Raw genomic sequence first — 25,741 nt, forward strand, 5'->3', positions numbered from 1 at the left:
TCACGGGACTGAGGTGCTCCTCCTCGGGACGGTCGCGGCGCCAGCCCCGGAGGGCCGGGGGCCTGCGGGAGGACAGCCGGGCCACAGCCGGACGGGCCGCCAGGCCGGTGGGGGAGGGGCTGTGCCCCGGTGCGCCTGACCTGGCCTCCCCCATCCGGCCCCGGTGGGCGCGCGGTGGCAGGGCTGGCCGCTGTCGGCCTTCCCGGAGCAGCGGGGAGGGGGCCCAAGCCCTGGCCGCCGGGGCCGCAACGTCCAGCCCCTTGCAGCAGCCTGCGGCCCCGGCTCAAGCCCACGGTCAAGTCCAGGGTCCTGCAGACCTGCCTGTGGAGCTTGTACACGCTGCCCGCCCCGGAGATGCTGAAGGGGAGCCTGCCCCCCATGGCGGTGGTCCCCGACGTGATGGTGAGCGCCCGCGGTGCAGCCCTGCGGGCAGGTGGGGCAGAGGGGCCGGCAGCTGCCCGCGGACTCCTGTGACCTCGGGCTGCAGCGGGGCCTGCTCTCCGGCCCCCGCCGCCCACGCGTCCCCCGACTCCTGCGCCCCGCCCAGTGCACCCCGCCCCACACTTTGTTTTATCGGGCGATGTTTAGGGGACGCCGAGCATCGCAGACGGGCGCTGCTGGGCTGGGCTCTGTGTCCCCGCAGCTGTTGGGCTTTGTGCCGCGGCTGCTCTGGCAAACTCCAGTCCTTTCCAGTCCCTCCAGTTCCTTTCAACAGCGTCAGTGGGGCCGGAGCGCTCACCCCAGCGCATCTGCTGCCTCTGGTGGCCCCGGTGCTCCTGGCACACGCGTAGGCATGCAGCCGTGCTGACCGCAGACGTGCGCCTCTGTCCGTCTCCAGGCAGCCTCTGTGTGCCGCCCCCTCCTGGCTCCCTGCCCACGAACGGGGTGCCTGATGGCCAGCCGGGCCCGGGGCCTGCGCAGGCGCCCGCCTGCTGGGAGAGTGAGAGAAGCGGCTCCTGGCCGCGGGCAGGAGGGCACCGGGTGTCTTCCTTGCTCCTGTGGCACTCACAGCAGGCTCTGCTGCCCGGGACCAGGAGGTGGCTGGTCCCCAGGTGGGCAGGGCTTGTCCTAGCCTCGCTCCCACCCTGGCGGGCACGGCAAGGCCCACGCTGGTCCCTTACCACCACAGAGCCTGGTGCCCAGGCCACTGCTGCCTGGGCCTTGGGCCCGCTGGGTCTGAGGACCTGGGGCTCTGCCAAAGCACTGGCCAGGGGACACGTGCTGCAGGGGAGGTGGGCAGGCGGCCCTGAGCGAGAGCAGTGTGGGCAGGAGGTGGCGGAGCCCCAGGGCTGGACTGGGTGGCGGTGGATGAGGCCAGCAGGAGGCCACGGGTGGCTGTGTCCCTCCAGATGCTGTACCAGAAGTCCATGCAGGCGCTGGACCTGCTGCTGCGCAGCTTCATGTCTGAGAATGAAAGCATGGACGAGATCTGCTTCCTCCTGCAGGTGAGGGCGGCTGGGGGCTCTGCTGGGCCACACCCAGGTCGAGGAGGTGCCCAGAGGGCAGGCTGGCCAGGGGTCCAGGGGCGTGTGCTCTTGTCCAGGCTGTGGGGCGTCCTTGACAGCAGTGAGAATTCTTGGCTGCCAAGAATTGGGGTGCCGGGGAGAGCCTTGGCAAGACCACAGCAGTGGGGTTGCTGGTCAGCCTGGCTGCAGCCGCTGGTCCCTGAGCGCTGAGAGGCCCTGTCCCAGAGCCCAAGCCCAGGTTTTCTAGAGTCTTCTGGAGGCTCCACTGGCTCCGGACCCAGCGTCCCCGGAGGTGGAGGGCGAGGGCCGGCGCTGCATGGGGGTGGGCCCCTGCCATCCAGAAATCACCCCAAGGGGCTTGCCCAGGGCCGGGCTGAGCAGGGAGCAGCTGCGAGTCGGGCCTGGCTGTGCCGTGCAGCACGCGGAGCCCTGGCTGCTGTCGGACCTGAGCCACGCGCGCCGGCGGGCGGTGCAGTCGGTCTTCCTGCTCCTGAAGCACGTGGTGGAGCACCTGACCCTGACCGTGAGTCCTGCCCACCTGTACAGGGGGGGCGGGGAGTGGAGGAGGAGCAGGGCGCCCCCCCCCCCGTGTCCACATCTGTCCACCCCCTGGCTATCTGGACAGCAGGATGTGGTGCGGGAAGGTGAGGTCCCACCCCCTGGGTGGCCTCACCCTGGGCAGCTGTGGCAACTGGAGCAGCGTGGCCTGGGGAGAGCTGGAGGGACAGCGACAGTGGGTCGTGGTCAGCGCTGGAGGGAGGCGCGGGAGGGGCTGGGGCTCCCGGGGAGGAAAGCGTCCAGGCCCAGGCAAAAGCCGGGCTTGCCAGAGCCATAGCCGTGGCCACCCGTGCAGGGCCCCGTGGCCACGGAAGGGCGGGGGTGCAGGAGGCCCCCCTGAAGGGCCGCCGCCCAGGAAGCACGGGCGACCGAGACAGACAAACCTACCCGAGAGACAGGCCCCCTGACGGGCCGGAGTGACGGACGCGTCCAAGCGGGGGTCATGGGAGAAAACGTGGACACTGACCCGACCGTGTCCAGAAGATGGCAGGTCTGTCCTGGCTGGGCCCTGGGGCTGCTGGCCGGCCGCGGGGGCGGGGCCCGGCCAGCGGAAGGGGCGAGTCGGGGCCTGTGCACCCCCGCACGGGAGCCAGCCGCACCGCGAGAGCCGCCAGCAGCTGTGTGCGGTGGGTGCCGCGGCCGCCCGGGGGCAGTGCCCTCCTCACTCCTCCACGCCAGAGAAACAGAACCACAGACCCATACAAAATAGGCAAGGATATCATTGCGGCTTTATTCCTGATAGCCCCAAGTGGCACCCCAAGTTCGGCCAACAGGAGACGGCCGTGTAGACACGTGATGGAGCTGGGGCCCCTCGCTGCAGCTGCAGGCGTGTGGGGCGCTCAGGGCGATGGGGCGTGCACGCCGGGGGGCGGGGTGGGCGGGCTCAGGCGCAGGGCTCATGCTGGGGGGGCACACAGGGTGGGCTTGGGCGCGGGGCTCACGCCAGGCGCTGGGAGGGCAGGGCCAAGAGGGGCTCATGCCAGGCGCGGGGCTCTCCCTGGGCATGCAGCCCGGGTGCCCCATGCTGGTGCCCACCCCGGGCCTGGCGGGCGTGCAGGGGGCTTCACCCTGGATTGTCTCCTGGTGGGCGTGGGGACCTTAAGTCCCAAGAGATCCCGCCATCTGGCGTTTGCGGCGGGCTGTGCGCCCTGGGGCCTCCGTTCTGCACCTAAAGCGGGGAGCACGTGGAGGGCACTGGGAGCCGGGCCCCTGGTGGACACACAGAGCAGGTCATCGCGGGGAGTGTCTGTGCGGCCTGCTGGGTTGAGCTGGTCCTGGCAGCCTGACCCTGTGGACGCGCCGCTCCATCGTCCGCGCGTGGTCTCCGCTGGAAGCAGGGAGGGCGCCGGGCTGTTCTAGAGGGCAGGGACCGCCGGACGAGGAGGGCAGGGCCAGGTGGGGTCCACGGTGCCCATCTAGGCCAGAGCGTGAGCAGAGCCCCGGCCCGCTGGCCACACGGACACCACCAGCGCCGGCCGAGGAGGATGAGGGTGGAGGGCCCGGGCAGGCGGGGCGCGGGCGTCCCGGGGGAGCCGACGGGCGGCGGGGGTGAGGACGGCATCACCTCATGTGGACCCCCACGGGTCAACACAAAGGGGAGACAGAAACTCGGGGAATTCGGACGTTGCCCCCTTGGCCAGGGTCAGGGTGATCGTGGCCGGTGCGGGTGGCCTGTGCTTCCGGACCCAGCCCCCAGAACTACCCCCTCCCCATGGCCTCAGGCGGAAGCCCGGGTGCGGCCCAAGCGGAGGACAGCGGAGGGCAGGGCCGCCGAAGCCGGTGGTCATCACGGACAGACCACGCCTGGGAGGCAGGGCTCGCTCCAGAAAGGAGCCGGTGTCTGTTCTCTGCGCGGGCCAGCGCTGGAGCTCTCCCCTCCCGACGAGGCCCGGGCGTCGGCACCCGCCGAGCAGGCAGCAGGCAGCAGGCAGCACATTGCCCGCGGGAACCCACCGCCCTGACCCGCAGCGCCCTGCCACCACGTCCCCCCACCTTGTCCCGGAGTTGGCCTGACAGCCCATCGCCAACAACCGCCTTGGGGATCAGCTACAACACCCGCTCCAGGCCACTGGGGGCCCCATAGTGCCCGTCCACCACCAGCGCTTCTGGCTGGAGCCTGGCGCCAACGCTGACTGCACTCGGGCTGAGGAGCGGGGCAGCCCCTGGACACGGAGCGGCGTGCAGGGTGGCCTGGGGAGGGGCGCGGGAGCAGGTCTGCAACTGCCCACGGGCTGCATCTGCTCCCAGCGGCTGCATGGCCGCGGGCAGGTCATGCGGCCTTTCTGGGGAGCTGGGCAAATGAAAATGTACGGAATGCACAGGAAGCTGGTAGACCGGGGAGCACTGACGTTCCAGACCAGAGCAGCCGCCTGGCGCGCCCCGGAATGGCGCACCCTAGGGTGGCAGCAGTGTGCCCCCGTCCCAGAGCCAGTGCCGCTCGCTGCGCCCTATCGAGAGACCTAGACCTGAGTCTCGAGAGGCTGGGGGGCTTCCTGCCGGGGCAAAGTCTGGCCCACATGCGTGGAGGCCCACCTCCCCTGTCAGCCGGACGGAGCCAGCACCTGGGGGAGCAGCAGGAAGGGCCTCCCCTTCGGGGGCAACGCCCGTCAGCACAGGAGGCGATAGGGCCAAGAGCCAGGCCCCTGGCGAGGGTCGTCAGGCTCTTGGCTGTGCGGGGAGATGGGCGCGGGGATGGACAGGCCGGAAGGTGGGGCCGCGAGCAGACGCCGGGCGCCGCGAGGCACAGTGTCTAGAGGGAGGTGCATGCACTGGCTTCGTGGGCATCGGGCCCTGCAAGACAGCGCCGTGACCTTGGGGGCGGGAGGACGCTGCCCGGCGGGAGAGGGCTCGGCGGGGCTGGCCAGAGAGAACCCGGGGCGCACGGAGTGGCTGACGTTTCTCAAATTTGATGCAAAATACAAGCCCCCAGATCCAAGGAGGCCCGTGGACCCCATGCGGGGTGAACCCAGGCCACACTGCAGCCGTCCAAGCCCAGCTGGCTAGAAGCCAGGGCAGACAAAGAATCTTGGAACAGCCTGAAAGAGCAAGACCCAGGCGCACACAGCGGCCGGGCAGGGCGGGGGCTGCCCATCTCTGGCGGGGCAGGGAGGAGGCAGCAGCTCTCCCGGGCGGGGCAGGGGCAGTGAGGGCTGGCCAGGGCGGGGCAGGGGTCTCCTCTGCAGGAGGGGTGGGGAGCTGGGGGGGCACGTGGGGCAACCACGGGCCAGGCCGTGTCACCACCCACCCTCCCCAGGAGCAGGCCACGCCCTCTACGCTGGGCCACCAGATTGGCCTGCTGACCCTGCTGTGGCAGGACGCGGACGAGGTGACCCAGAGCCACTCCCGCCAGTGTGTCTACCTGCTGCTGCAGCTCCTCCTCCAGCAGAAGGGTGAGCAGCGGGCTGGCTGGGCGCCCCGGCTCTTCGGGGCCTCCTTGGCGCCTGGAGGGGACACGGCGCAGCCCGGGCCTCAGCAGCCTCCCCGGCTGTGTGCCCACAGAGAAGAGCACGCTGGAGTTCATGCATCTGAACAAAATGAAGAATTTTGAAGCCAAGGCCAGCAGAGAGTCGGAGATAAAGCTGTACTACGTGGTGAAGGTGAGGGGGGCCTGTGGCCGGCGCCCTCCCGCCTGACCCTGGGGCCTCCTGCCGCGCCCCCCCCCCCCCCCCCGCAGCTGGCTCGGTCCTGGGCTCCTCACCCAGCTCCCTCCTCACACCCTCCCCTGCCTCCGGGCCAAGGCCGGTGTGTGGACACCCTGGCCCGTCCTGGGCAGCAGGACGGTGGTCTCCCTGTTCCCGCCCACCCTCTTGCCTCAGGCCCGCCCCAGATGTCGGGGGTGCGGGAACGGTGGTGCAAACTCGGGTAGATCATTCAGCCTTTCCATGCCCCGGTCTCCCCACCTCAGCTAGAGCCCTGAGCCCAGCACCCGGTGTGTTCCTGGACTTCTCTGTGTGGGCGATGCCCCTGGGGGCCCTGTTGGGGTGCTCTGGGCTTAGAAGCTGGTGGCCCTGGGCCCCCCAGGAGAGCAGGGCAGGTCTCGGGGGCCAGGGCCGCTCTCAGGAGGAGGGGCAGGGCACACTGGCCTCAGTGGAGCCTGGGGCTGCTGTCTGGCTGCCATGCGGGGGCTGCGCGTCTGCGTGGCTGGTTCCGCCCTGGGCAGTGGTGCCCAAGGCCGCAGGAGCCGGCCCTGAGCGCCCTCCCTCCCGCAGGCCCTGGAGAGGAACCTGACGGTGGCCCAGCACACAGAGCTGGTGCTCACGTTGCTGAGTGCGCTCTGCAGCCCCGAGGCCGCGCGCTGCCAGCTGGCCTCACACATCCTGCTGGTCATTGTTGAGAGCCGCGGCATCAAGCCCGAGCAGGTGGGCCTGCGCCAGGCCGCGGAAGCCCTCCTCCTACGCCCAGCGTCCACACCCCACCCCATCTGGGGACGCCTGGCCCCGCCATGGCCGCGCCCACTGACTGCTGAGCCTCAACAACACCCTGGGGTTCTGGTCCCTCCCGAGGCCCCCGCAGGCTTACCTGGGGGAGAGGCCAACCCCGACCTGACAGCCTCGAGAGACCCGGCCACTCCGTGGACAACCAGGGGCCACGGCTGCCCACCGTGTGCCTGCGGGGCGGTCCACTGGCCCTGAGCTTGACCCCCACTCACAGAGAGGTGGTGGCTGTGGCAGGAGCTGCACCCCCTGGCCCCGGGGACAGCTCAGCAGGCTGGGAGAGGGCCCGGGGGCGGTGGAGTGGCGGGCTCTGAGGTGTTCACCCTGCAGGTGGCCGAGACCTTGCACGGGCTGGTGCAGGAGCTGCCCTGCATCCTCTTCAAGAGCTCGCAGGAGGCCATGCTGAGGGTGCTGGCGACGCTGGGCGCCCAGCACACCCGGGACACTGTGGAGGTCCTGCTGTCGCTGAACCGGCCCACCGAGTGGTAGGCCCCGCCCCGCCCTGGCTCAGGGTCAGGAGGAGGGGGCACCTGGTGCCCCAAGGGGCTCCCGGCAGAGAAAGGCCCACCTGTGGGGGCCAGAGGTCAGCCGCATGTGGTAGCCATCCTGACCAGCCATCCTGACCAGCTGCCTCCGGGCAGCCTGCTGGGGCCGGCCACACTGGGCGCTCCGGAAATGCAGCCTGTCTGTCTGTGCCCCGCTGAGCCGGCCTCATGGCCGTGATGCTGGAGGCCTGGGGCGCCCCGGCAGCCACTCCCAGCGCCCCGGGCAGGGACAGGGTGTCCTTGGGGACAGTGTCCTCACACGTGGATCCCTGGTGCCAGCACCCGTCCCCAGGAGCCCAGCTCATGTGTTCCTGGGTGCCGCCTCGGGGCGCTCCCGAGTGAGACCAGGGCTTGTCGGGAGGCCCGGCCCTGGCGGGCGCAGCGGAGGGACTCTGTGCGCAGGGCTGGGAGCTGGCTGGCGCCACCTGGGACCCCAGCTGGAGGGGTCCTGCCTCCCAGGCAGGTCATGCTCCTGTGGAAGGCCCTGGCCACCTCCCAGAAGCTGGCCCGCAAGGTCGTGACCCAGCTCTACGTGAAGCTGAAGCTGAGACCCTCCAGGGAGTCCGTGCGATCCCGGCCCGAGGAGCTCATCTCCCTGATGGTTGGCAGCCCTGCCCCAGGCCTCCCTGCCCTGCCCCTGCTCCCCGCCCCGGCTCCTGCTCCCTGCCCCGCCCAGCCCCCACAGGGGTCCCTGGGCGACAGGCCGGCTACTGCAGGGCCTCCCCGGAGTGGCCAAGGCCCCTGCGGCCCAGTCCCGGATGGGCGGCTGCGGGCAGGCCAGGCCAGGCGGGGAGGGGGTGCCAGGCCCTGCAGAATGGGGGTTGAACTGCCCCCCACAGGCCCTGAGCACCATCTACGAGCTGCTGTACGTCAAGGACTACCGGGCGGCCGTGCGCTGGGCCTTCGCCGGCATCCTCCTGGGCCTGTTGACCCAGCTCCACTACCTGTTCGAGCTGGACATGGTGGCGGGCCTGGCTGACTACCAGGAGGACGTCCTGGAGACGCGGCCCCTTGGCCCCTGCAGGTGAGCTGCGCCCTCGCCCCGTGCGTGCCCCAGGGGCCTGGTGGGTGCCTGTTCGGGCAGGCGCAGGGAGGGCCCGGAGCTGAGCGGGCAGGCGTGGCCCCTGCGGGGCTTGGGGAGGTGGTCCTCGCTGCAGGCAGCGGTGGCCCACGTGCCCACTCTCACCCCCGCTGCCCCAGGACCTGCCTGGAGGCCCTGAAAGGACTCTTCTGGACAAGCAACTACTGGGAGGTGTTCGCTCATCTCAAGCTGCAGCAGGGCTGGGAGCTCTTTGAGTGTCTGGAAACCTACACGGAGGGGGTGGCCCTCTTGGCCAGGTAAGCCTGGGAGGGGCCTGGCCCTGACCTGACCACGCCCCACAGGGGCCTCAGCCTGCAGACTCGGGGCAGGCGTCTCCCCCAGGGAGTGTGGGCCGGGGTGCAGGAGGTGCTGCCGGGCCCCCAGCCGCGCCCACCCTGCTCCCGCCTCCGACAGGGCCATGGTCTGCTATGACTGTGAGGTCAAGGCCGTGTTGGGGCAGGCGGTCATCGCCCTGAAGAGCTCCGAGGAGCGGGACAACGTCGTGGCCATCCTCATTGTCACGGAGGTGAGCTGCGCCCCTGCACCCCCGCGGCCCCGCGCCGCCCGCCCGGTGCTGACTGTGCCCTCAGTTCCTCAACAGCCAGGAGGCGGCTCAGTACACGTCTTCCAAAGCCATGGGCCACTTCCTGGGCCTGGGCCTGGACAACCCCCACCCGCTGGTGCGGGCCACGAGCCTGAAGGGACTCAGCAGCACCCAGCTGCACCCTAAGAAGGTGGGCCTCGCCACTGCCACCCTGGGGCTTCACGGCCCTCCTTGGCGGGGACATGGGGGCGCCCAGCCGGGCTGGGGTGGAGGGGCGGGGCACTGGGCAGGCCTGCAGCGTGCACGGGCGGGTCCTGGGGTTCCTAAGCCCGAGCGAGCGCAAAGGTCAGGCCCTCCGGTCCAAACCCCGCCCCATGCCTGCTCTGCGCTCCGGGCTCTCCCCCCTGCACCCCCTCCGCCCTGGGGGGGCCGGGGCCTGAGGCAGGATGTGGGTGGGGCCTGGGTGGGGTCGTTGGGGTCACCCACACCAGGGACCAGGGCGCCCCGAAGGGAAGCAGGTGGCCCAGCTTGGGGGGGGAGGCACCAGGCGGCCGCCGCGCATCCCTGCAGGTGGGCCTGCTCCAGAAGCAGCTGGCCGTGCTGCTGGACGGCTTCCTGAAGGCCAAGCCCGAGGACCTGCTGGGGCTGATGTCACTCCTGGGCGACCTCCTGCGCCACCTGGGCCACCACGGCATCAGCGCCACCAGCCTCAGGATGGCCCAGCACCTGCTGCTCCTGTTCGAGAGCGTGAGTGGAGGCAGCAAGCAGGGGGATGGGCCCAGAGGACCCGGCATGACCGTGGGAGCCGGGTGCGGGCGGGGTGGGGGTGCCGTGGAGCCCTGTGGGGTCCCCACCAGCTGCGGGCTGCGGAGGTGTGGGGCCAGGATGGCGAGACAACGCCCCTGTGTGCCTCTCCCTGCCGAGAGGGAGGGAGCCGCGCCGCCCCAGTCAGCTGGCAGCGTGGGCAGGGCCACTGCCAGCCCGAGGCCCCTGAGGAGCCACGGAGGGGAGAGGCAGGGAGAAGAGCCGGCTCCGCTAGGGGCCGCGGTGGGGGTGCCCGGGGAGGGGGTGTGGCAGCCGAGGCCCACGCGGGGGCAGTGGGGCCGAGGGCTGAAGGCCCGGGGCGGACCCACGCCGGCCGCTGCAGGTCACTGTGGGGGAGGGAGGTGCCTTGGGCCGGAAGGGGCCAGCCAGTTGCCCGCTGACGGACACCCTGCCCCGCAGGACCAGGCGGATGTGCGGGCGGCGGCCATCGCCCTGTACGGAGACGTCCTGCACAGCGGCGGCCGCAAGTTCCAGCAGCCACTCAGGGGCTGCGCCGCCCAGGCCCTGGTGCCGCTGCTGGTCCACCTGACCGACTCCTGCCCTGAGGTGGTCACGGTGGGTGGCCTGCCCATGGCTCTGCTGGACGGTGCCCTCCCGACGGTCCGGGCTGGCCTGGGGAGTGGGTCAGGCCTCAGGCTTGGCCAGTGGAGACCAGCAGGACGGCAGGGCTTCTGGGGGGCGGGGTCCGGGCCCACCTGGCAGGTGGCCCTGCAGGCGGAGGAAGGGACAGGTCACGCTCAGCCCCCCCCCCCCGTCACTAGCGCTCCCCGACACGCAGAGGGAGGAGCGGATGGGGGTGCGGATGGCTGGACAGGAGGAGGGAGGGTGGACGGACGGAGGGCAGGAGGAAGGGCGGCACGGGCCGGGGAGGCGGGTGTAGGGCGGGGTGTTGCTGGGGGAGGCCCACGGCCAGTCTGCTCAGGAGGAGGAGGGCTGGGCGCCCGGGGTGGCTGCCTGAGGGGGGCCCTAGCTGGGCCCTGGAGGCTTGGGACAGCCGGCCAGAGCCCCCGGGCCTCCTGTGGGCAAGGACTCTGCTCTCCGAGCCAGCGGCAAAGTCGGGAAGGCGAGGGGGTGGCCTCGTGGGCTGATGGACCCGGGGCCCTTCGTGGGCGCCCAGAGAGCAGGCTGGCTGCTGGGGACAGAGCTGTGGGCTCGGGAGGAGGCTGGGGCTTTAAGAGTGAAGAGTGACCATGGGGTGGCCAGCGCCCCGGCGGGCAAGGGAGGGCGGGCACTGGGGGTGATGGGCCTCAGGGTCCCCGTACACACGCAGGGGCGTGCAGTGGCTCCTCTCCCGGGGCTCCCCCGTCCCACAGTGAGGACCGGCTTGGCCCGGATCACCGGTCAAGACCTCACCTGCAGGGCGGTCTCCTGGGAGGTGCGGGGGCTCAAGTGCAGCCCCAGTCGCAGGGGCGCTGGGTCCTGAGGCCAGGCCTAAGGCCGCGGGAGCCCGGGGGGCCGGGATGGGGGCCATGCAGTGTTGGGGAGGCGGTGGGGATGGGGGCTGACCGGGCCGCCCGGCACACAGAGGGCGAAGTCCACCTTCCTGCGCTGTGCCATCCTGCTGCGGTGGGAGTTCCGGAAGGAGCTGTTCGGCAAGCTGGCGTGGGGCCAGGGTCCCAGCGCCGAGAACAGCGTGTTCATCTACATGGTGAGCTGACGCCGTCCCAGGGGGGCCGGGGTGCGGGAGGAGGCGCCATGTGCATCAGGGCCTCGGGAGTCCGGGAGGCTGCTTGCCCGGCACCTCCGGGGCTCCTCCGTGGGGCGTGGGGCCCGGTGGGGGGGCTGGGGCCTGGGACAGGGGTGCAGGGCCTAGGGCTGGGGGGGGTGGGGCCTGGGCTGGGGGCCGGTGGGGGAGCGCAGCTTCAGGTTGGGGGGACCGGGGAGCATGGCTGGGCTGTGGGGGGCTGGCCTTCTGTGTCAGGGGGCTGTGCACGGTGGGAGCTCAGCAGGCGGAGCTGTTACCCCTGTCGTAAAAGGAAGTGGCCCTGGAGGAGGGAGTCTGGGAACGGGAGCACCCTTGGGGCCGTGGAGCGGGGCTGTGGGGTGCTCCTCCTCCCCGTCCCAGCCAGGGCCGAGCGGTGGTGAGCAGAGGCCGCGCAGGAGGCTGCGGGGGTGGGTCCTTGCAGCCAGCACCCCGCAGAGAGTGGCCGCCCGGAGCCCAGGAGCCCAGCCGGCTTCTCCTGCCTGCAGATGGAGAGCAGCTTCGGCCACTACCCGCAGTTCCTCATGCAGGCCTTGGCTTACCTGGGGAGCCGCCACCGCAACCTGAAGCTGACAGCCATGAGGTTCATCGGTAGGTGCTGCCCCCCAGCCCCGGGCCGCCCCCTGCCCCGCGCCCGTGTCCTGGGGCGCTCCCGGGGTAGACAGGGTGCCATGCCGGCCGCCCACGCCCCGGCCCTGCAGGGACGCTGCTGCAGGACTATTTCACCAGCCTGTGCTTCTGTCTGAAGAAGAGCGACCTGAAGCTGCTGCGGAAACGTGAGCCGGGCCGCCTCCCCCAGCACCCGGGGCGCCCCGCAGGGTGGGGCCACAGCCAGGCCCCCCCAACGGCCCCGCCCCTCCCCACGGGGTCACCGGCCCCCGCCTCGCTGCGCGGTCAGACCCTGGCTCTGCGCAGACTTGGAGATCCTCAAGGAGGACCCGGACTCCAGGTGCCGCCAGTGCTACCGCAGCTGCGTGGAGTGCGTGGAGGAGCTGGCCCAGTGCGTGAGCCGCTGACGCGCGCCGCATCCCTCATTAAACGTGACGGAGTTTCCGCAGCGTCTCCCGAGTCTCCCTGTGCCCTCCCGCAGCCAGGCCAGCCGGCGCCCGCCGGAGCTGACCGCCTGGAGTCCCTGGCCTCGCGCGGCCCGACAGGGCTTCCTTCAGGCAGGCCAGCAAAACTCCCGCCGCTGCCACCCAGCCTCCGGGCGGGCTGTCCTGCCCCTGTGGCCCCTCCTGGCCTCCACCCTTTCTCCCTCCCCTGCAGTGACCACTCAGGGCCCTGCCTTGGTCGAGGCCGGCCTCCCTCTGGCGCCGCCCCCTGGGTCTCTGCCCCGGCGGAGGTCCCTAAGGCACCCCCAAGCCGGCCGCGGGTCCTGCGGGACCCTGGGTGACCCTGAGCCTGGGCCAGCTGACCCTGCCCGCCTCTGTCCTCCCGTCCACTGTGGGCTCTCCCGGTGTCCGGCGCTCACACAGCCTCTCCCCCTGGCCGGCTCCCTTCCTCCCTCCCTCCCAGGCCAGGCCGTGCCCTCAGCTGTCTGGGACCCCGGTCCTCGTGGCCACCCGGTCCCGGCAGAAACCGGGAAGACGGTGCCAGGTGCCAGGCCTCCCCCAGGGGCCACCAGGAGCCTCTTCGGGGACCCCGCAGACAAGACATGGCCAGTTGCTGGGCTGTTTCAGGCCCAGAGGCCACCCGGGAGGGCACCTCCCAGCAGGGAAGGGGAGCCTCCGGGGAAAGAGTGTTGGGGTGCAGGCTAGGACACCCACAGTCGGAGTCGCTCCATGGCCTAAGCGAAGGGGTCCCTGAGGGCAGACCTGGGGGTGGATCCGGTGGGGGGGCCGTGCAGCTGGTGGGGGTGGGGGCACTCTCCCAGAGGGGTGTTCTCGGCGCTCAGGGCCCTCTCCTGCCGCTGCACCGGGAGGGGCGCTGAGAGCAGGCCGGGGCCGGAGTGGCACAGGCTGGGCTGGGGGCCTGCAGCCTCGAGTGCCAGCTGGGGAGCGGGCCGCCTTTGGAGGACGCCGCCTTTGCCGGCTGGGTGGAGGAGGTCCCAGAAAGCTGCTTCCGACAGGCGGCCTAGAGAGGAGGCGGGGAGCGGAGGGACCGCGGCCAAGGCTGTGCGCCGGCAGGAAGCAGGGCGGCTGGAGGGGCTGCGCCGGGCGCGGGGACAGCCGGGGTGGAAGTTTCCACCCTCGGCAGCGCACAGACGAGACTCTCCGAAGATGCCTCCCACGAGCACACAGCCAGATCTTGGTGACGCAGTAACAGACTTAGGGGATCGCTGGCTCTGAGCCCCAGGCAGGTCCGCCCCTAGGGCCTGAAGCTAGGTGGGGCCCGCGGGGGGCGGGGGGGGGGAACTGGGGGGACCCTGGGGCGCCCGGGCTGGTGGGGGGTGCGTCAGTGAAGGGGCGACCGCTGTAGCTGCCCGATCCCGGGTGGCCTGTGGTGAGCGAGGACAGGGTTGCTGGACACCACCGGTTGGGACGAGCGGACAGGACTGTCCGGTGTCATCTCGCTGCGTTTCCGTCTCAGGTGCCGTCGGACCCCGAGCAAAGCAAAGCCCCAGCAAAGACCCAGCGAGCTGGGAGCTGGGGCAGAAATCACGGCCGTCCCCGCCTCAAGGAGCAGGGCTGGGGGCAGGGGCGGTGCTGCCAGCGGGTCAGGGCCCAGGCGGTGCGGGCGGGTGAGCCCGTGGAACAGACGCAGAGGGGTCTCCTTGGCTCTGCTCTCACCTTGAGTTGCGAACGCAGAAGCCCAGTTGGGCCCTCTGGGGAGAAGACGGGCGGGGCTGGGCCTTGGGAAAGCAAAGCCGCTTGGCCTGGGCCTTCCAAAGGCAGGCCCCGTGCCCCTCTGCACTGTGGGCAGACGGTGGCGGGCGTGTGGGCGCCCCAACCCCAACAGCGGGCCCGGAGGGTGGCCAGATGCCCCACGTCCAGCACGCACACCTGTCCACCGCCGGGCCTCCGGGTCCCCCTACAAAGCCGCCCCCACCGTGTCAAAGGGGCATCTGTGTGATGTGGGAAGCCTTGTTTTCGCTCCCCAGGGGTGCCGGGAGCCACAGGGCAGGCAGCTGGCCCAGGCCAGGGCTCTGCCTTCCCCTGTTGCGTCGGCCCTGGGCCTGGGAGACAGGCAGCTACCGCAGGATGGGGGAGCAAAAACCCCAGCTTTCTAACCAGTAGGGGGGCCCTCTGAGCCAGAAATACTAGGAGGTCCCGCGTGGCCCTGGGAAGCAGCCAGCAGCCTGTTTAGGGGAACTCGTCCAGGGAGGCGGCCACAGTGAAGCCCTAAGCCGCTAAGGCCAAGGGACAGTGACACCAGAGGGGAAGCGGACCAGGCTTCTGCGCCGCTGGCCTCTGTGACCACTGCCTGCGGCCTGAGCTTGTTAACGCAGAAGGCGCGTGGGCGAGGGGCGCAGGCCTGACTGGACACCTGAGCGTGTGCACCCCTGCGCCCCAAGGCTGGGGATAAAGGGCGGTGTCACCTGGGGAGGGTGCGAGCTGCTGTGTCCCTGCTGGCCGGCCCCCTGCTCACCATTAAACCCCGTGGGGAGGACGCCCAGGGCTCCAGAGCTCTGCAAATCACTAGAAGCAACGAGAACCGGCCCGGCCTGGGGCGGGGGCCAAACAGACACACAAACTTGCAGGGCGGAGCTAAGGCCTCACGTCGAGGGAAATTTTTAGCTTAAAACGCTTCTACTAGACGGTAACCCAGGCTGAAAATCAACACGCCACGGGTCCTGCTGCAGAAGCTGGTTCTTGTAACACGCCCCAGGGCCCGGGAGCAGCAGCGGTGTGGGAGCAGGAGGCGATGGAAGAGGCGCCCCATGGTGTAGCACCCCGAAGTGCCGGACTACGATCCCACAGCTCTGGGTGACTCAGCCCGAGGGCGCTACTGTGGCTGGGGAGAGACAGCAGGGCTGAGGGGGGAGCGAGTGAGTGCTGGGGGCTGGTTTGGGGCCCAGGCGTGTGCCTGGGGAGGGCCCAGGCCCTGCACAGGCAGGCAGGGTGACGGGTGGGGCGCCCCTCTCGCCGGGGCCTGGGTCAGGCCTGGTAGGGTCACTTGGCCCTCTGGACGGCGCAGTCCCAGGCCCAGAGGCCAGCCCCGTCTTCCCTGGGTGTCCCTGCGGCTGTGGTGGGTCACTCCCCCGCTCTGGTCTCGGCCTCCTCCCCGCGGGGCCCTGCCTGGTGGCCGCCTCCACCCTTCGTCCAGGTCCGGCCCTCAGGCCCACGGCCGCCCCTGCAGGCCCTGCACGCTCAGGAGGTGATGCTGTGGAGGCCGGGGGTCCCGGGCCCCCCACTCACCGCACAGCGCTCCAGGGGCCTCTGTCCACCACGTCAGAGGAGTGGATCGGGCGCCCTGGACGAAGCCTAGTGCTTTGGGGTGGCACGGGGCGGCGGGTGGGGGGAGCCCTGCCAGGTGGGGCAGCAGCCCATGTGCAGTCACGGGGCAGGGGGCTGGGACTGGCAGCGGTGTGGCTGAGGGACCCCCGCCACAGCCGCTCCCAGTGCCCTGTACCCCAGAACCCTGTGCTCTCCTGAGCCTCCAACCCACAGGAAGGGCCCCAGCCCTGGAGGGCCCTTCTGCTCAGACACCTCACCAGCCGCCCTGCCAGGCAACACCTCCAGCCCCCGCCCCCGCCCCCGCCCCCGGGGCAGTGTCCTCCAGGACGCCGGGCGCTCAGAGCCCCGCCAGCAGTCCCCCTGTGCCCCAGACCTCTCCCTCTCCCTCTTCCTGGCCTGCCCCCCATCTATTTGGGAGGAGCGGAGATCGTCACTGCCCCCTCTAGTGTTTGAGGGAACCTGACCCTCAAGAGGGTCTGGGGGTGGCCAGGAAGGATGGAAGGGTGCAGTGGGGGACACTGTGGAAAGCAGAGAAGGGCCATTGAGGTCACGGGCAACTGAACCCCCCAATCCAGAGGCCACCCCCACCCACCCTCTGTCTCCCAAGGAGCTCCCATTGACGGAGAGGGAGGAGGGAGCTGAGGGGTGCTGCTGCCCCCACTTCCTGGGCTGGGTCCATATGGTGTCCCGGAGCCACCTGGAGCCCAGCGCTGCCGCCTCCGCTTCCGGGACAGCGGGCAGCTGGCGCCGCCTCGCCCCGGCCCTCACGGGGGTCTCTGCCCCTGGGAGGCCGGGCTCAGGGCCCTAGGGGTGCTCCCGGGAGGCCGTCTGCCTGGCTGCCCCTGAGATTTGAGGGGTGGGGTCTGAACTGAATGGTTCTGAGCTTCCCCACAAGTCAGGGCCAGTGCAAACGCCTCGCCCCACTGGCCTGAATTCTGGGCCAGGCCCTCGCTCGGGGTCCCCGGGAGCCCCACAGGACGAGCAGAGTCCTGGCCCGGCGGCCCCGCGGCGGCCCCCCGGCGGGTGGGGGCGCCCCAAACGCTGACGCCAGGGCTATTCCTGGCCGCTTCCGGCACCCCAGCCTTACTTGGAGGAGCTTCCGCTGCGTGGGGCGAGTGACTGGCACATGCGGGAGCTATTCGGAGACGCGCCTCCTTTCCCGGTTATTTTTAGGGCTTGAGAAAATACTCGGGGAGCCCGCTGCCCCCCACGCTCGACAAGTGCCGTCAGAGGGCTGGTGCCGAGGGCTCTGAGCCCCCGCGGGTGAGGGGGCAACCGAGGCCCACAGGGAAAGGCCGCCCGAGGTGGGGGGAGGCCCTGGCGCCCGCCCGCCCTGCACACTGGGGTCCTGCCACTGGGCCCCCCGAGTGGGCTGAGGGCCCCGCAGGGTGAACGGAGGGCAGGGGGCAGGGGGCCCCACCCACCCTCTCCCCAGTCTGAGAGGCGGCGCTTGCCCCCCGACCCCCCCACGAGAGGTCGCCAGGGCAGGGGCAGGAGGGGCCGGGCGGGGAGTTCCAGCAGGGGGAAGTTTCTGGAACCGCCTCTGAAGACAAGCCCCGAGGAGGCAGGGCCTGGGAGGCGGTCGGAGCCTGGGGTCTGCCCAGGAGCCGCCGGCTGGGCGGTGGCCGGAGGTCAGAGGGTGGCTCTGAGGACAGGGCGGGCGAGAGCAGGAGCAGAGGACAGACCCTGCCCACGGGCACCAGGCCGGGTCCTGTGATGGGGCCAGAGGGACGGGCCGAGCGGCTGGAGGGGCGGCTTTGCGGGAAGAGCCTCTGCCACCTAGGGCAGGGCCACTGGGGGGTCTCCCCGGGCGCCGTGGACCTTGGTGGGCGGGGCAGGTGGGTGAGAGCGAGTGGGGGCCGCTCCTGCGCCAGGACTCCCAGCTCCTCCGGCGGCACGTCCCGGGGAGCCCAGACACCCGTAATCGTCCTTGCGCGGTGTCCACCCGCCCCTCTGGGCACACACCCACCCTCCCTCCGCCCGTCCTCTGCCCACCCATGCTCCCCTCGTCCACCCGCCGTCGTCGATCATCACCCATCCTTCCTCCGTTCGTGCGTCTGTCCACGCACCCGTCCGGGCCACCTTCCTCCCTCCCTTCAGGCGGCCCCAGTCTGGCGTGGGGGACTGGCAAGGTCCTCGTTCTAGCCCGAAACCCCACAGCAGCCAGGAACGGTGGCTGCCATGGTGGGGATCACCAGCACCAAGATCACTCCCGCCAGCATTCACTATCTTTTTCTTTTTAAAAATTTATTTCTTTTATGCACACAAGAGCTGGGGTGCAGGCCAGAGGTGGGGCGGGGGTGAGAGGACTCCCCAGACACAGAGCGGGGAGCAGAACAGGCGGCTCCACTGACACACACTGCTGAGGGAGCGGCGGGAGACAGGAGGGGTCTGCCGCGCCCTGGGGGTCCCTCCCTGGCCGGGGTCGCCCTCAGGCCGCAGTGGCTGGGACAGCTCCATGGTGCCAAGGCTGACCCCTGCGCCCCCAGGGAGGCCCCCGCCATTCTCGTCTTCACACCACCAGCACCGCCGCTGTCTCCTTCCCCAGCTCTAGTCCATCCACTGAGGCGTCACCGTGCACGTCCCTGGACATCGTGGTGGCCGCCACGCCCCTGCCTCCCCCCGCTCGCCCCCGCGCAGAGAGCCGCGGGCGGAGGGGCTGAGAAGCTGGACTCAGCGTCCCTGGGGGCAGGTTGCCAGAAAACAAAAACAAAAACAAAAACAACCAAACATTTGTATAAAGTTGCCAAGGCAAGGTCCAGGGAGATCCTTCTGGCGGCCCGGCCGCTCTGGACTCCAAAGGAAGGGTGACACCTGCTGGCGAGACTGCGATGGGGGCCAGTGTGGGCAGGGCCCAGGAACTGGCGCCAGGAGAGCTGGGTTCAGGCACCGCCCCCCCGGCCCCCACCACCCGCGGGCACAGGCAGCACCACTCAGCCGCTCTGCACCTGTTTCCTCTGTACACCACATCGGCGTCCCTGCCCTGCCCAGCGGCAAGAACACAGAGGTGGACACCTGGATGGACAGAGGGAAAATGCAGATTTCCTACCTTAGCTCTGAGCCCGCACAGCCTGGACCCGAGCACTGCGGCCCAGGGCTCACTGAGGTCACCTGGTCCTGGCCACCCCGCCCTAGCCCTGCTCATCCCAAGCCCTGACCTGCCACCCTGAGCCTTGGCTACCCCAAGCCCTGTCTACACCACGCCCTGGTCCTGGCCACCCTGTGTCCTGCTCCCCCCAAGCCCTGACCACCCTGTGCCCTGGTGCTGGGCACCCTGTGCCCTGGCCACCCTGTGCCCTGGCCAGCCTGCACCCTGGCCACCCCAAGCCTTGGCCACCCTGCTCTCTGGTCCTGGCCACCCTGTGCCCTGGCCACGCTGCCTGAGTTGGCCCTGCCTGCAAGGGGTGTGGAGCTTGGTCCACCTGACCTTGCTGCCTCTTGCAGTGGGTGGGGGGCCAGGAGCCGGGTGAGACCCTGCACCCCTCGGGGCTGTGGGGAGCCTGGCTGTGCATGCAGCTCCCCACCAACCTCCTCCCCTGGGCCTCAGCCCCTCGCCTGCACCCTGGACCAGGTGGTGGTGGAGCCCCAAGGGTGGGCCGGGCAGCCACATGAGCTGTGTGACCTCCATGGACCCAAGGGGCCTGGACCACGGAGCGCACGCCCACGCCCATGCCCACGCTTGGGTCTCAGCAAAACCTTTGGGTCTTCACCGGAGTGCAGAGCTGGGCGATGTCCCTGGGGGCTGCCTGCCTGTGCCCTGCCATGCCTGCAGGCTTGCGGCCACCCGGCCACGGCTCCTGTAGCGTCAGGACCAGGGGCCTGTCCTTTGTCCTGGCCGCTCTGCAGGAGCAGCACCCCCATCTGCGCCTGCTGTGAGGACCCCGGGTGCCGGCCCCGCCCTAGCCCCCCAGGCCGAGCAGAGGGGAGGCGCCACGGGAGAGTGCTGTGGGGCCCACGCCCGGCCCCCGCTTTAGTTCAGCTTGGCACTGAGTCTATTTTGAAGGACATGGCTGGGGGCCAAAATCTCGGGTGCTGGGGCCTTTAAAGCCCCCCTGCACATGCAATCTGGGGGCGCCCGGGTGGGGGCACTGCCTGGGGCAGAGCTTGCAAGGCTCAGCCGGCAGCGCCAGCGGGAGTCTGGGGCGAGGGGGGCGCGGGGTGTGCATGCTGCCCCCTGCCGGAGGCTGTGTGTGGGGCAGAAGCCCCCACAGCGTCTCCCCGTGCACTGGGAGCCCAGGCTGGGCGGTGAGGGCCAGTGCAGGCTGGCCAGGGCCGGCCTGGACCCACACCCCACGTGGGATGGTAGCTCCATGTCTGCCCCGCATGCCCGCCCCATCGGTGGCAGTGGGCGCGGCGAGGCCTGGCAGGGGGGCCACGGCAAGGCCACCAGGGACCCCGGGAACTTGACCCCAAGTCAGCAGGCGCCGGTCGGTTGGGACATGGGGGCAGGCGTCTGGAGGAGAAGGTGGGCACCCCAAGGCCAGCAGGAGGAGGGTGCCCCAAGGCCTTTGTCCTCCACAGTCACCCAGGCACAGGAAACCTGTGACCTAGAAGCTACACGGCGTGGGGGGGTTGGGGTGCCTGGGGACCCCTGGCCTGGGTCAGCCCACATCGGGAGGGGCCGCAGCTGCAGCGCCCCCCGCTGTCCGGGGAGGCCCGCCGGTGCGCGAGGAAGGCCACGTAAGAACAGACGTGGGTTTTGAATTCTTTTTATTGAAGAAAAGAAAAGGAGAGAAAAAATAGAGTCCCACCCTGTGTCCTCGAGTGGGTTCTGCCCTGCCCTGGGGCTGGCCTGCTCTCCACGCGGGCAGGGGCCGGGCCCTGGAAGTGTGGGGGGCGGGCTGCTTCCCGAGGGTAGGGGGGCTAAAAAACGGTGCCAGGCCGGCTGGGCCGAGTGGGCCGGTCTTTTGCCGCGGCCGCTCGGCGGGCATCCTGGGGAGCTGGCCGCCCCTGGCCTGGCCCCTGTCCGCGCTGCCAGGCGCCGGGCTGGGCCCGAGGAGGGCGGAGTCTGAGGCACCTTCCGGCCTCTGGAGCCCTGTGCCTGCGGGGCCGCTGCCTCCTGTCCTGTCTGTCCGGTCTGGCTCTGGTCCCAGCACCGCCGGCCGCTGCCTGGCCGCCGTAGAGTGCCCTGAGGCCGGTGCGGGTCGGCTGCTGCCCGCGAGCGTGTCTGGCCCTCCCTGTGGCAGGAGCGGGCGGAGCAGCATCCCTCCTCCGTGGCCCGGTGGTGGCCGCCGCCCGCCCGCTCAGACCTCGGTCTGCAGGTCCATGACGTCCTGGCCCACCAGCGGGATGGTGGCGCCCGCCTTCTCCCACTCCACGCTGCGCAGCTCCAGCGGCGATGGCGCCAGAGGCTCCAGCTCCTTCTTCGCCCAGGCGGGCGTGCCGTGGGCCTTCCGGAGGCTCTCCCAGGGCCGCTTGTTGGGCGTCTGCTGCTTGTCCGGCTGCTGGGCCCGCAGCGGAGGGCGGGGGGGGGGGGACACAGAGGACGCCGAGTCAGCGCCTCCGGGCCGTGGGGCCACCCGGGAGCCGCTGCGAGAGCCGGGTCGGGCGCACGAAGGACTGTCTGGAGGCCGCGCCGGCCCAGCACCCCTTGGCTGTCCCCTTCCTCCAGGGCGCCCCGGCCACGTGCCCTCCCGCACCCCCCTCCGGGGCCAGCCAGCCGTCCCCCGGGTCTGCACCAGCCGGGCTGCCGTCCTGGGACGGTGGCGAGCGGGGCGGGGTCAGAGGGGGGCCGGCGCCCGCCTGGGCCCCTGGCCGCGCCCAGACCTTGCTGTCGGCGCCCGGCCCCTCCTTCTCCTTCTCCGCGTGCTGCTGCAGCTTCCGGTTCAGGTCCTGGAACATGTCCTGGTGCCGCTTCCGCGTGTGCATGATTTTCTGCGGGGCAGGAGGCCGGGTCAGCGGGGCCGAGGCTGCCGCCTGGGCGGGGCTCCTGGGCTGGGGGCCCTGGGAGGGCCTGGCTGCGGCCGGCCTCCTCGGGTGGGGCGTGGGGGCAGGGGACAGCACGCACCTCAAAGTCCAGCTCCGCGTACCGCGACTTCCGCCGCTGTGGGGAGAAGGGGTTGTGTGCTCTGGCGCCGGCTCCCCGCGGCCGGCCGGGCCAGGCCTCTCCTTGCCCCGGACGGACGGGAGAACTGGCCCCAGATTGCCCTGCGGGACACGCCCTGGCCTAGGACACAGCCCTCCCTCGGGGGACGCTGGGAGCCGGCCTGGGAGGGGCCGTGGGGGAGGCGGTGGCCAGAGGGGGCCGGAGTCGGGGGAAACACACCCCAGGCCCCCCAGGCAGTGACAGGTGGGGACAGCCCCAGTTCCTCCTAGCACTGGGTGAGCCCACCTCCTGCCCCAGGGCCTACCCCCATCCGGAGTGGCATCTCTTGCCCAGTGCCAGGGCCAGGCGAGAGTCCCCTCAGCCCATGCAGGGACACAGGGCCACAGCCGCATGTGGGCCCATGACAGAGCAGCCTGGGGCCTGGGGCGTGGACCCCAGGCGTGGCCTGGATAGAGGCCAGGAGGTGGACTCATGGCCTGGGAGGGCAGGGCTCCCGAGGGCGCTGGGCCTGGTCTCAGTCCCACAGGCCCAGGGGGCTTGGGGTCAGCTCCGGCTTCCAGGGAGGCCTGCGAGGGGCTCGCTGCACAGCCACTGGCCCATGGACGGGCTGGACTCGGTGCCTGGGCCAGCTCGTCTGGCTGGGAGTCCAGGCCGGGGCCCCTGCGCCCCGAAGGCAGGGCCCCTGGCGAGGCGGTCCAGGTCCAGTGTGGGCCGCAGGCTCCTGGGGGGCCATGGGCCTGGCCTGGCCAGCGGCCAGAGCGCAGACAGATGCCCCTTGGGTGGGGCAGGGCGCCGGGCCCAGGCCACCTCCCCTCCAGCCGGGGGGCTCCTTCCGGGGTCCCGGCCTCGGACCCTGGCCACTGGGGTCCCGACACCCTCCCTAGCCATGCAGCCGCGGCCCTGGCTGCCTCACCTCCAGGGAGCTCACGGACAGGGTGGACACGTTCTCCTTCCTGCCCCCGGCCCCCGCGCCGGGCCCGGCATGGGCAGCAGGCTCCCCCGGCTCCCCCAGGCTGGGGGGCGCGGGCTCCAGGGAGGGCGGTGGGGGCAGGGGCGGCTGGGGGGGTGGGGGTGGGGGCGGCGGGGGCGGGCTGGGGGGCGCCTCGGGGGGCCCGCGGGCGGGGAAGCCGGCCTCAGGTGCCATGTTGAGGTGGATGAGGCGCGTCTGGGGCATCTGGTCGATGTTGATGCTGTGCTTGGGCTCCTCCTTGGGTTTGGGCCGCAGCGTGGCCGTGGCCGTGGGCAGGATCACGTAGCTGGTGTCCAGGGCCTTCTCCTGCGCCCGGCTCAGCTCCGTGTCCAGCTTCTTGAAGATGTCGCCGTCGCCGATGAAGGAGGACTTGGGCGCCCTGTCCTTCTTGAGGGTCAGCGAGTGGTTGGGGAAGTCGGGCAGCGGCCCGCCCGGGCAGTGGGGTGAGCCGTGCAGGCGCAGCTTGGACACGTTGGCCGGCAGGCTGTTGAAGTGGGGGGGCGCCGCCTTGGCGTGGGCCAGCTTCATCTTCTCCTCCTCGGGCAGCGACGGCCGCTTGAGTGTGCCTGTGATGGTGGCCGTGCGGCAGGCCGCGATGTCCTTGTTCAGCACTGGGGGACAGGCGGGGGTCAGGCGGGGCTCGCGGGGTCCCGCTGGGCCTGCTCTAGGCTACGCCCTGCCGCACCTGCCGGGCCGCGAGGCCCCTCAGCTTCTCAAAGCAGGCTAGGACACCGGCCCCGCTCTGTCCGCCCCGCACGAGGACAGTGACCGCCACCCACAGGGTTCTGTGTCCAGCAGCTGGGAAGGGCCACGGGGCAGCGACAGCCCAGGGTGTACGCAGGAGGGCTCAGCGGCCCGCCCCGGCCCACACCCTGCCTCGCCCCAGCCAGGGACTCTTCCCCTGGGGCAGGAAGCCCAGGGCCAGTAGGAAAGTGCCCTCTGACACGCCTGCCCGGCCGGCCCTCCTCTTCTCTGATGGCTGCGGCTCCTGGGCCGCCATCCCTGCCTCACTTATGCCCGTGTCCCAGCGCCGGCTCCCCACGCCTCACAGGGTCCAACAGGCTTCGAGGCCAGTGCCCCCCAAAACAGGACTGAGACTAAGCTCCTAAGCATCTCCAAGTCTCGGGGTCACCTCTCAGGAACTAGGGCACGAGACCTGAGAGGGGTCCAGGAGACACGCTCTGCCCAGCTCCCGTTCAGCCTGACCCAGAGGCCGCCTCCTCGGGAAGCCCCCCGGAGCTCCCTGGCCCAGCTGACCCTCCCCACCAGGAGCCGCCCCAGCCCCGCCCCCACAGCTCTCTCCACAGGGGGCGCCTCGCAGCCACCTGCCGGCCCAGGGCGGCCTGGCCACTGGTCTTCCGTGCTGGGAAGGGCCTGCCTGTGGCTGCCTGGATGCGGCTCAGGGCAGCGCCACCAGGGGCCTTTCACAGCCACCGCCACCCTCGTGCACTGGCGTCCAGGGAGCTCAGCACCAGGCGAGGGCTCGGCGGAGGGCCCCTCTCCCCACTCCCACTGGTGTCCCCCCATCTGAACGCGTGACCCCACGGCTGGACTGACAGTGAAGCAATGAAGGCGACACAGAACGTGGGCCCTGCGGGTGAGCGGGTCGGGCAGGCGGAGGCCGGGGTCTCACACGGCCGGCCCGGCCTCCTGCCCCGTGAGGGTGGAGGTGAAGACCATGGGTCTGTGGGTGCTGAGCTGGGGGCACCACGGGAGAGGAGGTGGCCAGGCGAAGGGCCCCGCCAGCCTGGACGCCCGGCCACGTCTGAGCCTGGAGGCTCCTGCTGCTGCCTGTGGCTGGGATGCCCGCGGGTGGGGGCTCAAGGTCGTCACTGCAGGCCCCGGGGCCAGCCAGCTGCCCCTCTGCCCAGAGGGCCTGCCCAGTGCTGCGGGGCAGGGGTGGGATGAGGACAGACGAATGGATGGACAGACGCACAGAGAAAAGAAAAAGAAGCAGGTGGGCCCAGGCCAGAGCCCCCTGTCGCTCTCACCTGTCAGGCGCTCACCTGATCTACAGGCCAGATCCACGTCCTTCTCAAAGTCCGTCTGCAAGACAGAGACGGCGGGTGAGGCGGGGCCGGCGGGGGCGGGGGGTCCGTGCACAGGCCGCCGGCAGGACCCCGGGCCTGGATCTGCCGCCGGGTGGGCGAGGGCCCCGCGCAGCAGCCTGCGTGCTGCGGCGCCCATGCCGGACCCGGCGGGCAGCGGCTTCCTGCGGGCACCCACCGTGTGTCTGCAGCGCCTGTGCGTCCACGCCAGTGTGCACACGCATGTGTGTGCGTGCCTCTGCGTGTGCGCCAATGCATGCAGTTCACTGCACGCACACGTGTGCACGCCTGGCCTGTGAGTGCACGTGTGTGAGTCCACCCGCCAGGTCTCCAGGTCACCGGGGGGAGTGGGCAGGCCCCGCTGCGGCTTGCCCACGCGCCCCACCCCTGGCTTCAGCCTCCCTGGCCCCAGAGCCCATCCTCGCCATGCCCTGCTGCCCTCCAGAGGGCGGGGCCCCCACCACCCAGCCCAGGACACCAGGTGCGGGCACACGGGTCATGGGGACCAGCTTGTGTCCCCTCCTCTGTCCGCACCACGGCCCTTGAGCGAGGGGGCGCGGCCAGGGCAGAGGCAGGGTGCCGGGGCACAGGCCTGCTGCGGGATGGGTTCCGGTGGCCCCAGCAGCCCCGAGCGCCCGCGGCCCCGCCATGGCCCCGGCTCCAGGCGAGGAGGGGCAGGCGTGCGCTGGGCTCCACCTTCAGGGGCTCAGGGCCGCCCAGGCTGGAGCGTGACCGGCTCGTGGCTGTGCTGCTCCAGGGGACAGCAGGGCCTTAACTGCCCCCCGGAGGCGCCTTCCCTGCAAACCACAAGGACCCTCTGAGGTCAGAGGCCAGGCCAGGAGGAGGCAGACGAGGGACGGTCTCCGCCCTGGCAGCCCTGGGCAGGAACTGGCGTCTGCCAAGAGCTTGCCTGGAGCCTGCACAACCAGCACAGGGTGCTGGCACCCCAAAGGTGGGCGAGCACCACTGAGCACCCCACGGACACCCCAGTGCAGCGGGTGCCAGATGACAGGCAGAGGGTCTCCCAGGACGTTGCCGGGGACTGAACAGAAGGTCCTGGGGCTCAGGGGAGCTGTGGGGGAACGTCCCGGCGGGTGCCTGCCCCGGGGGTGCAGGGGCAGCTGGGCTGTGCAGGAGGCCCAGGGGCCACGTGGGGTCGGGGCAGGCCAGGGCTAGGCCCCCGGGG

The 25,741-nt window shown here is 71.1% G+C and overlaps 1 protein-coding gene across 3 annotated transcripts in view; it reads right to left on the reverse strand.

Annotated features, from left to right (window-relative positions):
* Positions 1-20,224: 20,224 nt before the first annotated feature.
* ADGRB1 (adhesion G protein-coupled receptor B1) overlaps positions 20,225-25,741 on the reverse strand; it is a gene marked incomplete at its 5' end in the record, with an annotated part of 57,211 nt that continues 51,694 nt past the window's right edge. For 2 of the 3 annotated variants that reach the window (XM_084230209.1, XM_084230207.1), the window contains 5 exons: positions 20,225-20,932; positions 21,258-21,365; positions 21,499-21,534; positions 22,451-23,118; positions 24,514-24,553. In XM_084230209.1, coding sequence (XP_084086335.1) covers positions 20,735-20,932; positions 21,258-21,365; positions 21,499-21,534; positions 22,451-23,118; positions 24,514-24,553 — 1,050 coding nt within the window. In that variant the 3' untranslated portion in view covers positions 20,225-20,734. Of the gene's footprint in view, positions 20,933-21,257; positions 21,366-21,498; positions 21,535-22,450; positions 23,119-24,498; positions 24,554-25,741 lie in introns of all 3 variants that reach the window. The other variant, XM_084230208.1, reaches the window with a different exon arrangement.

Source organism: Talpa europaea (genome assembly GCF_964194135.1).
Source record: "Talpa europaea genome assembly, chromosome: 3".
NCBI classification, from domain to species: Eukaryota; Metazoa; Chordata; class Mammalia; order Eulipotyphla; family Talpidae; genus Talpa; species Talpa europaea.